This window comes from Oncorhynchus clarkii, chromosome 19 (assembly GCF_045791955.1).
Source record: "Oncorhynchus clarkii lewisi isolate Uvic-CL-2024 chromosome 19, UVic_Ocla_1.0, whole genome shotgun sequence".
NCBI lineage: Eukaryota > Metazoa > Chordata > Actinopteri > Salmoniformes > Salmonidae > Oncorhynchus > Oncorhynchus clarkii.
Window position 1 is genome coordinate 3,474,190 of NC_092165.1, and position 11,585 is coordinate 3,485,774.

The following is an 11,585-nucleotide window of genomic DNA, read 5'->3' on the forward strand; positions in this document are numbered from 1 at the left end:
CGAACGCCTCCCACCGTATTGTGACGTTGTATTGATGACGACCTATCAGAATGAGTTCTATAAACGGTTCCAGTTCCAACCCAACTCCATTATGACATCACGGTCTTTGTGTTTTGATTTGAGTGTCAACTTGTTTCTGTGCTGCTATGTGACAGAATGTTCATATTTCCATGCATATTGATCTGAGCATCTTTGAGGAACAATGCAGGTGAGTACTGAGTAGGCTAAATTATGATCTAAACCTCCCCCCACAAATTAAAAGCTCAATAGCTAAATTTTGATAGTTTAAATACATTATTTGTAGAGGCTGCTGCCTAATGTTTTCAGGTTTATACGGTACTCAATACATTTATCTGTGATACGACGAGCTCCTAAATGTGTAAACCAACATATGGAAGTGTTGTAAGATGATCCTACCATGGATCATTTAGCTACTTGAGTGAGAATTTTAGGAACCCCTGTAAATATTTATAAAAAACAATATAAATATATATATTTTTGGCCTTCGCTACTTTAGCCCATAGAAATACATTGAGAGGAACACAATTTATAAATGGCAGAACACAGAGTCAAAAAATAAGGTTTTGAAATGTCTGTCCTGTATATAAGAGATATAAGAAAGCTCAGAAAGAAATACATATTTGTTTATTTTGTTGGCACAAAACTACTTCCATAAATCAGTTTATTTTTTTATTTTTACAACTGGCACCGGGTTACCTTCAGATGAGTCCCGTGACATTTGTGGGGGTCGTAGAGAGAAACGGAGACCACCATCTTGTTCGTGAGAGTCTCCCCTTTCCATAGTGGGGTCACAAAGGATTCGGAAACTACAGACGATTTTCGGGATGTCTCCTGAGCTGACGAACAGCGTTGTAGCTCTGCCACTTTCACCCACAAGACGTGGAAGGGAGACGTCGGCGGATGTGGTGGATTGAGACGCAGCCCAAAAATATGTCTCTAGATTAAACAGAAGATTTTGATAGGGACTTTTCAAAAAATTATGTTAATTAGATTGCCACACGGGTACGTCTCTAAAGGACTAGTCTGATTAGCCTCCTACAATGTGGAAGAAAGACGTATTGTCAGCTTGTTTGTTTACTCTCCTTGTTTGTTTTACTGTGTTTGTTTATCTGTAAACGTGTTTGTTTACCTCCCAGCAAGCCAATGAAAACCAAGCCAGGAGAGATAGGAGCTGCTTTGAGAGCCTGACCTTATGGGACCTGAAGAGCCACAACCACAGTAGGCTGAAATACACAGAGAGAGAGACACACACACACACACACAAAGACAGACAGACACCATGTCTATTTGTGCTATCATGCCAACTGCCTTGTCTCTCATTGTCATGCCAGAACTGGGACCTGTGGTAATGAACCACAGAGTTGGGTTCATTTTCTCATCCGAGACCTTTCCTCCCTCTTAGATCCTTCTCTGTGGGTAGTTAAAAACAGAGAAGAAGATGTGGAATACCAGGAGAGAAGCGAGAGTGAGGAAGGAGATGAAGAGGAAGAGTATGTATGTGTGATAATAGAAGGGTCAGAGGTTGAGGAAGATGAGGAGGAAGATGAAGAGGAGGAGGAATACGAGGTTACATGTGTAGGGGAGTATGTGGTGGAAGAGGAGTGTTTGTTAGAGGTTGTGGTGAAAGAGGAGGAAGAGGAGTGTTTGTTAGAGGTTGTGGTGAAAGAGGAGGGAGTAGAGGAGGACGAAGAAGAAAGAGTGGAGAGGTATGAGAAGGAGAAGAAAGAGAAGGAAGAGGAAGAAGAGAAGGGAGAAGAAGAAGAAGAAGAGGAGGAGGAGACAGCCAACACATATCCCAGGTGTGTCCATCATCAGGGCCTGAAACTGAGTGTGAAGGGGCTGAGAGGGAGACAGACAGGAGAGGAGAAGTACGGTCGGCTCAGAGAGATCCTAGGAGACCAGTATGTCAGGGAGGTTACCTGTGCCCCTGAAGGAGATAGAGTGGTCCTCCACCTCTATCACCCTAGGTGAGATAGTTAGTTTGGACCTGAGCTGGTCTGGAGTCACTTACTGTATAAGGAGAGACATAGACATCTATTATGATTCAACTCACAGAACTGGCCTAGGATCAGTATACAACGCTAGTCATGATGACTATTAAAGCTTCAGCTCATACCGCTATCTTAAATATCTTTAGGGTCAGTTTGATGCTAAAGTAAACTCTCTCTCTCTCTCTCTCTCTCTCATTCTCTTTCTCTCACCCCTCTCTCCCTCATTCTCCCCATTGCTCTCTCTCTTTCTCTCTCTCTCTGTCTCTTTCTCTCACCCTCCTTCTCCCCTTTGCTCTCTCTCTCTCTCCTTTTCTCTCTTTCTCTCCCCCTCTCTCTCTGTTTCAATCTCTCTCTCTCTCCACCTCCCTACCTCCTTCTCCCTCCTCTCCCTCCTTCTCTTTCCCCCTCCCTCCTCTCTCCCTCTCTCTCTCTCTCTCGCCTTTTCTCTCTTTCTCTCTTTCTCTCTCTTTCTCTCCCCCTCTCTGTCTCTCTCTGTGTCAATCTCTCTCTCTCCACATCCCTACCTCCTTCTCCCTCCTCTCTCTCCTTCCCCCTCTCTCGCTCTCTCTCTCTTTCTCTCATTTTCTCTCTTTCTCTCACCCTCTCTCTGTTTCCATCTCTCTCTCTACCTCCCTACCTCCTCCTCCCTCCTTCTCCCCCCTCTCTCCCCCCTCTCTCTCCTTCTCCCTCCTCTCTCTCCTCTCTCTACCTCCCTACCTCCTTCTCCCTCCTTCTCTCCCCCCTCTCTCTCCTCCCCCCCCCCCCCCCATCTCTCTCTCTGCAGTGTACCTATGTGTTCCCTGTTGAATCACCACTTCAGTCACCTGGCCACTAAATTTCCTGAGTGCAAGTTCCTGATGATCCTCGCCGGGCAGTGTGTCCCCAACTACCCTGTCAGCCACCTCCCCACCCTGTTCATCTACGACTCAGGATGTATCATCAATTCACTGATAGGAGAGAAGGCCTGTGGAGGGAGGAACGTATTGGAAGATGGTGAGAACACACACACACACATACGCACACACACACACACAAATACACATGCGAGACACACACACACACACAAATGCACATGCGCACACACACAAATACACATGCGCACACACACACACACACACAAATGCACATGTGCACACACACACACACACACACACACAAATGCACATGTGCACACACATGCACACACACACACACACACAAATACACATGCGCACACACACACACACACACACACACACACACACACAAATACACATAAGCACACACACACAAATACACATGTGCACACACACACACACACACACACACACACACACACACACACACACACACACACACACACACACACACACACACACAAATACACATAAGCACACACACACAAATACACATGTGCACACACACACACACACACACACAAATACACATGCGCACACACACACACACACACAAATACACATGCGCACACACACACACACACACACACACAAATACACATGTGCATACACACACACACACACACAGACAGACACACACACTCTCTCTGTCTCTCTCACTCTAACCTGTGACCCCCTGCAGAGCTGAAGTGGATGCTGGCCCAGTCGGGAGCGTTTGTGATTGACAGCTACGAGGCCTTATACCAGGAGGGCACGCCCATCACGACGCCGCGTTCGGAACAGGAAGACTACAGCGACGACCAGTCTGATCACTATGACAACCAAGGCACCGAGGTGTAGTCATGGTTACAGGGACAAAGAGACAGCAGTGTAGAACTCTATGACATCATGAAACATTGGTGTAAACTCTGATATAATATCCCATTCATAAATGTTGGCTACTGTTGACTCATTACTCATTACAAATCTGATCCAGATCAGATTTAATACAGGTGTAGGTAGCCACTCATATTAACTCATTACATGATGTGATCCAGATCAGATTTAATACAGGTGTAGGTAGCCACTCATATTGACTCATTACATGATGTGATCCAGATCAGATTTAATACAGGTGTAGGTAGCCGCTCATATTAACTTGTTACATGATGTGATCCAGATCAGATTTAATACAGGTGTAGGTAGCCACTCATATTAACTCATTACATGATGTGATCCAGATCAGATTTAATACAGGTGTAGGGAGCCACTCATATTGACTCATTACATGATGTGATCCAGATCAGATTTAATACAGGTGTAGGTAGCCACTCATATTAACTTGTTACACAATGTGATCCAGATCAGATTTAATACTGGGTTAAATGCGGAAGACACATTTCAGTTGAATACATTCAGTTGGACAACAGACTAGGTATCCCCCCCTTTCCCTTTCCTAACTCATATTGAGCTAATTTGTTGTTTTATAATATGCTGTAATAAAGTATGTTATATCTTATTGTATAAACATGTCAGTCTCTAATGTTTCAGTCTGCTGCAGTTCAACATCATAGGATAGATTCTATATCAGTCTGCTCCAGTTCAACATCATAGGATAGATTCTATATCAGTCTGCTCCAGTTCAACATCATAGGATAGATTCTATATCAGTCTGCTGCAGTTCAACATCATAGGATAGATTCTATATCAGTCTGCTCCAGTTCAACATCATAGGATAGATTATATGTCTCAGTCTGCTCCAGTTCAACATCATAGGATAGATTCTATATCAGTCTGCTGTAGTTCAACATCATAGGATAGATTCTATGTCTCAGTCTGCTCCAGTTCAACATCATAGGATAGATTCTATGTCTCAGTCTGCTCCAGTTCAACATCATAGGATAGATTCTATATCAGTCTGCTCCAGTTCAACATCATAGGATAGATTCTATATCAGTCTGCTCCAGTTCAACATCATAGGATAGATTCTATGTCAGTAGATTGCAGTTCAACATCATAGGATAGATTCTATATCAGTCTGCTCCAGTTCAACATCATAGGATAGATTCTATTTCAGTCTGCTCCAGTTCAACATCATAGGATAGATTCTATATCAGTCTGCTCCAGTTCAACATCATAGGATAGATTCTATATCAGTCTGCTCCAGTTCAATATCATAGGATAGATTCTATGTCTCAGTCTGCTCCAGTTCAACATCATAGGATAGATTCTATATCAGTCTGCTCCAGTTCAACATCATAGGATAGATTATATGACTCAGTCTGCTGCAGTTCAACATCATAGGATAGATTCTATATCAGTCTGCTCCAGTTCAACATCATAGGATAGATTCTATATCAGTCTGCTGCAGTTCAACATCATAGGATAGATTCTATGTCTCAGTCTGCTCCAGTTCAACATCATAGGATAGATTCTATATCAGTCTGCTGCAGTTCAACATCATAGGATAGATTCTATATCAGTCTGCTCCAGTTCAACATCATAGGATAGATTCTATATCAGTCTGCTCCAGTTCAACATCATAGGATAGATTCTATATCAGTCTGCTCCAGTTCAACATCATAGGATAGATTCTATATCAGTCTGCTCCAGTTCAACATCATAGGATAGATTCTATATCAGTCTGCTCCAGTTCAACATCATAGGATAGATTCTATTTCAGTCTGCTCCAGTTCAACATCATAGGATATATTCTATATCAGTCTGCTCCAGTTCAACATCATAGGATAGATTCTATATCAGTCTGCTCCAGTTCAACATCATAGGATAGATTCTATGTCTCAGTCTGCTCCAGTTCAACATCATAGGATAGATTCTATGTCTCAGTCTGCTCCAGTTCAACATCATAGGATAGATTCTATATCAGTCTGCTCCAGTTCAACATCATAGGATAGATTCTATGTCAGTAGACTGCCGTTCAACATCATAGGATAGATTCTATATCAGTCTGCTGCAGTTCAACATCATAGGATAGATTCTATGTCTCAGTCTGCTGCAGATCAACATCATAGGATATATTCTATATCAGTCTGCTCCAGTTCAACATCATAGGATAGATTCTATATCAGTCTGCTCCAGTTCAACATCATAGGATAGATTCTATATCAGTCTGCTCCAGTTCAACATCATAGGATAGATTCTATGTCTCAGTCTGCTGCAGTTCAACATCATAGGATAGATTCTATATCAGTCTGCTGCAGTTCAACATCATAGGATAGATTCTATATCAGTCTGCTCCAGTTCAACATCATAGGATAGATTCTATATCAGTCTGCTGCAGTTCAACATCATAGGATAGATTCTATATCAGTCTGCTGCAGTTCAACATCATAGGATATATTCTATATCAGTCTGCTCCAGTTCAACATCATAGGATAGATTCTATTTCAGTCTGCTCCAGTTCAACATCATAGGATAGATTATATGTCTCAGTCTGCTGCAGATCAACATCATAGGATAGGTTCTATATCAGTCTGCTCCAGTTCAACATCATAGGATAGATTCTATATCAGTCTGCTGCAGTTCAACATCATAGGATATATTCTATATCAGTCTGCTCCAGTTCAACATCATAGGATAGATTCTATATCTCAGTCTGCTCCAGTTCAACATCATAGGATATATTATATGTCTCAGTCTGCTGTAGTTCAACATCATAGGATAGATTCTATATCAGTCTGCTCCAGTTCAACATCATAGGATATATTCTATGTCTCAGTCTGCTCCAGTTCAACATCATAGGATAGATTCTATATCAGTCTGCTCCAGTTCAACATCATAGGATAGATTCTATATCAGTCTGCTCCAGTTCAACATCATAGGATAGATTATATGTCTCAGTCTGCTCCAGTTCAACATCATAGGATAGATTCTATATCAGTCTGCTGTAGTTCAACATCATAGGATAGATTCTATGTCTCAGTCTGCTCCAGTTCAACATCATAGGATAGATTCTATGTCTCAGTCTGCTCCAGTTCAACATCATAGGATAGATTCTATATCAGTCTGCTCCAGTTCAACATCATAGGATAGATTCTATATCAGTCTGCTCCAGTTCAACATCATAGGATAGATTCTATGTCAGTAGATTGCAGTTCAACATCATAGGATAGATTCTATATCAGTCTGCTCCAGTTCAACATCATAGGATAGATTCTATTTCAGTCTGCTCCAGTTCAACATCATAGGATAGATTCTATATCAGTCTGCTCCAGTTCAACATCATAGGATAGATTCTATATCAGTCTGCTCCAGTTCAAAATCATAGGATAGATTCTATGTCTCAGTCTGCTCCAGTTCAACATCATAGGATAGATTCTATATCAGTCTGCTCCAGTTCAACATCATAGGATAGATTATATGACTCAGTCTGCTGCAGTTCAACATCATAGGATAGATTCTATATCAGTCTGCTCCAGTTCAACATCATAGGATAGATTCTATATCAGTCTGCTGCAGTTCAACATCATAGGATAGATTCTATGTCTCAGTCTGCTCCAGTTCAACATCATAGGATAGATTCTATATCAGTCTGCTGCAGTTCAACATCATAGGATAGATTCTATATCAGTCTGCTCCAGTTCAACATCATAGGATAGATTCTATATCAGTCTGCTCCAGTTCAACATCATAGGATATATTCTATATCAGTCTGCTCCAGTTCAACATCATAGGATAGATTCTATATCAGTCTGCTCCAGTTCAACATCATAGGATAGATTCTATATCAGTCTGCTCCAGTTCAACATCATAGGATAGATTCTATTTCAGTCTGCTCCAGTTCAACATCATAGGATATATTCTATATCAGTCTGCTCCAGTTCAACATCATAGGATAGATTCTATATCAGTCTGCTCCAGTTCAACATCATAGGATAGATTCTATGTCTCAGTCTGCTCCAGTTCAACATCATAGGATAGATTCTATATCAGTCTGCTCCAGTTCAACATCATAGGATAGATTCTATGTCAGTAGACTGCCGTTCAACATCATAGGATAGATTCTATATCAGTCTGCTGCAGTTCAACATCATAGGATAGATTCTATGTCTCAGTCTGCTGCAGATCAACATCATAGGATATATTCTATATCAGTCTGCTCCAGTTCAACATCATAGGATAGATTCTATATCAGTCTGCTCCAGTTCAACATCATAGGATAGATTCTATATCAGTCTGCTCCAGTTCAACATCATAGGATAGATTCTATGTCTCAGTCTGCTGCAGTTCAACATCATAGGATAGATTCTATATCAGTCTGCTGCAGTTCAACATCATAGGATAGATTCTATATCAGTCTGCTCCAGTTCAACATCATAGGATAGATTCTATATCAGTCTGCTGCAGTTCAACATCATAGGATAGATTCTATATCAGTCTGCTGCAGTTCAACATCATAGGATATATTCTATATCAGTCTGCTCCAGTTCAACATCATAGGATAGATTCTATTTCAGTCTGCTCCAGTTCAACATCATAGGATAGATTATATGTCTCAGTCTGCTGCAGATCAACATCATAGGATAGGTTCTATATCAGTCTGCTCCAGTTCAACATCATAGGATAGATTCTATATCAGTCTGCTGCAGTTCAACATCATAGGATATATTCTATATCAGTCTGCTCCAGTTCAACATCATAGGATAGATTCTATATCTCAGTCTGCTCCAGTTCAACATCATAGGATATATTATATGTCTCAGTCTGCTGTAGTTCAACATCATAGGATAGATTCTATATCAGTCTGCTCCAGTTCAACATCATAGGATATATTCTATGTCTCAGTCTGCTCCAGTTCAACATCATAGGATAGATTCTATATCAGTCTGCTCCAGTTCAACATCATAGGATATATTCTATGTTTCAGTCTGCTGCAGTTCAACATCATAGGATAGATTCTATTTCAGTAGACTGCAGTTCAACATCATAGGATAGATTCTATATCAGTCTGCTCCAGTTCAACATCATAGGATATATTCTATATCAGTCTGCTCCAATTCAACATCATAGGATAGATTATATGTCTCAGTCTGCTCCAGTTCAACATCATAGGATAGATTCTATATCAGTCTGCTGCAGTTCAACATCATAGGATAGATTCTATGTCTCAGTCTGCTGCAGATCAACATCATAGGATAGATTCTATATCAGTCTGCTCCAGTTCAACATCATAGGATAGATTCTATATCAGTCTGCTCCAGTTCAACATCATAGGATAGATTCTATATCAGTCTGCTCCAGTTCAACATCATAGGATATATTCTATATCAGTCTGCTGCAGTTCAACATCATAGGATAGATTCTATATCAGTCTGCTGTAGTTCAACATCATAGGATAGATTCTATGTCTCAGTCTGCTCCAGTTCAACATCATAGGATAGATTCTATGTATCAGTCTGCTCCAGTTCAACATCATAGGATAGATTCTATATCAGTCTGCTGCAGTTCAACATCATAGGATAGATTCTATATCACTCTGCTGCAGTTCAACATCATAGGATAGATTCTATATCAGTCTGCTGTAGTTCAACATCATAGGATAGATTCTATGTCTCAGTCTGCTCCAGTTCAACATCAGAGGATAGATTCTATGTATCAGTCTGCTGCAGTTCAACATCATAGGATAGATTCTATATCAGTCTGCTGCAGTTCAACATCATAGGATAGATTCTATATCAGTCTGCTGCAGTTCAACATCATAGGATAGATTCTATATCAGTCTGCTGTAGTTCAACATCATAGGATAGATTCTATGTCTCAGTCTGCTCCAGTTCAACATCATAGGATAGATTCTATATCAGTCTGCTGCAGTTCAACATCATAGGATAGATTCTATATCAGTCTGCTGCAGTTCAACATCATAGGATAGATTATATATCAGTCTGCTCCAGTTCAACATCATAGGATAGATTCTATATCAGTCTGCTCCAGTTCAACATCATAGGATAGATTCTATAACAGTCTGCTGCAGTTCAACATCATAGGATAGATTCTATATCAGTCTGCTCCAGTTCAACATCATAGGATAGATTCTATAACAGTCTGCTGCAGTTCAACATCATAGGATAGATTCTATGTATCAGTCTGCTCCAGTTCAACATCATAGGATAGATTCTATATCAGTCTGCTCCAGTTCAACATCATAGGATAGATTCTATATCAGTCTGCTGCAGTTCAACATCATAGGATATATTCTATATCAGTCTGCTCCAGTTCAACATCATAGGATAGATTCTATATCAGTCTGCTCCAGTTCAACATCATAGGATAGATTCTATATCAGTCTGCTCCAGTTCAACATCATAGGATAGATTCTATATCAGTCTGCTCCAGTTCAACATCATAGGATAGATTCTATTTCAGTCTGCTCCAGTTCAACATCATAGGATATATTCTATATCAGTCTGCTCCAGTTCAACATCATAGGATAGATTCTATATCAGTCTGCTCCAGTTCAACATCATAGGATAGATTATATGTCTCAGTCTGCTCCAGTTCAACATCATAGGATAGATTCTATGTCTCAGTCTGCTGCAGTTCAACATCATAGGATAGATTCTATATCAGTCTGCTGCAGTTCAACATCATAGGATAGATTCTATATCAGTCTGCTCCAGTTCAACATCATAGGATAGATTCTATATCAGTCTGCTGCAGTTCAACATCATAGGATAGATTCTATATCAGTCTGCTGCAGTTCAACATCATAGGATATATTCTATATCAGTCTGCTCCAGTTCAACATCATAGGATAGATTCTATTTCAGTCTGCTCCAGTTCAACATCATAGGATAGATTATATGTCTCAGTCTGCTGCAGATCAACATCATAGGATAGATTCTATATCAGTCTGCTCCAGTTCAACATCATAGGATAGATTCTATATCAGTCTGCTGCAGTTCAACATCATAGGATATATTCTATATCAGTCTGCTCCAGTTCAACATCATAGGATAGATTCTATATCTCAGTCTGCTCCAGTTCAACATCATAGGATATATTATATGTCTCAGTCTGCTGTAGTTCAACATCATAGGATAGATTCTATATCAGTCTGCTCCAGTTCAACATCATAGGATATATTCTATGTCTCAGTCTGCTCCAGTTCAACATCATAGGATAGATTCTATATCAGTCTGCTCCAGTTCAACATCATAGGATATATTCTATGTTTCAGTCTGCTGCAGTTCAACATCATAGGATAGATTCTATTTCAGTAGACTGCAGTTCAACATCATAGGATAGATTCTATATCAGTCTGCTCCAGTTCAACATCATAGGATATATTCTATATCAGTCTGCTCCAGTTCAACATCATAGGATAGATTATATGTCTCAGTCTGCTCCAGTTCAACATCATAGGATAGATTCTATATCAGTCTGCTGCAGTTCAACATCATAGGATAGATTCTATGTCTCAGTCTGCTGCAGATCAACATCATAGGATAGATTCTATATCAGTCTGCTCCAGTTCAACATCATAGGATAGATTCTATATCAGTCTGCTCCAGTTCAACATCATAGGATAGATTCTATATCAGTCTGCTCCAGTTCAACATCATAGGATATATTCTATATCAGTCTGCTGCAGTTCAACATCATAGGATAGATTCTATATCAGTCTGCTGTAGTTCAACATCATAGGATAGATTCTATGTCTCAGTCTGCTCCAGTTCAA

General features: G+C 40.3%; 1 protein-coding gene across 1 annotated transcript; it reads left to right on the top strand.

The window, feature by feature from the left end:
- Positions 1–202: 202 nt before the first annotated feature.
- LOC139375509 (phosducin-like protein 3) lies at positions 203–3,748 on the top strand. The gene is made up of 5 exons (XM_071117341.1): positions 203–208; positions 1,158–1,239; positions 1,442–1,988; positions 2,797–3,005; positions 3,591–3,748. Exons 1-5 carry the CDS (start codon positions 203–205, stop codon positions 3,746–3,748), a joined length of 1,002 nt encoding a protein of 333 aa, XP_070973442.1.
- Positions 3,749–11,585: the final 7,837 nt, after the last annotated feature.

Coding starts and splice junctions, on each gene's coding strand:
- LOC139375509 (XM_071117341.1), top strand. Junction 1,240..1,441: donor CCTGAAGAGCCACAACCACA/GTAGGCTGAAAT, acceptor CTCTGTGGGTAG/TTAAAAACAGAGAAGAAGAT. Junction 1,989..2,796: donor CTCCACCTCTATCACCCTAG/GTGAGATAGTTA, acceptor CTCTCTCTGCAG/TGTACCTATGTGTTCCCTGT.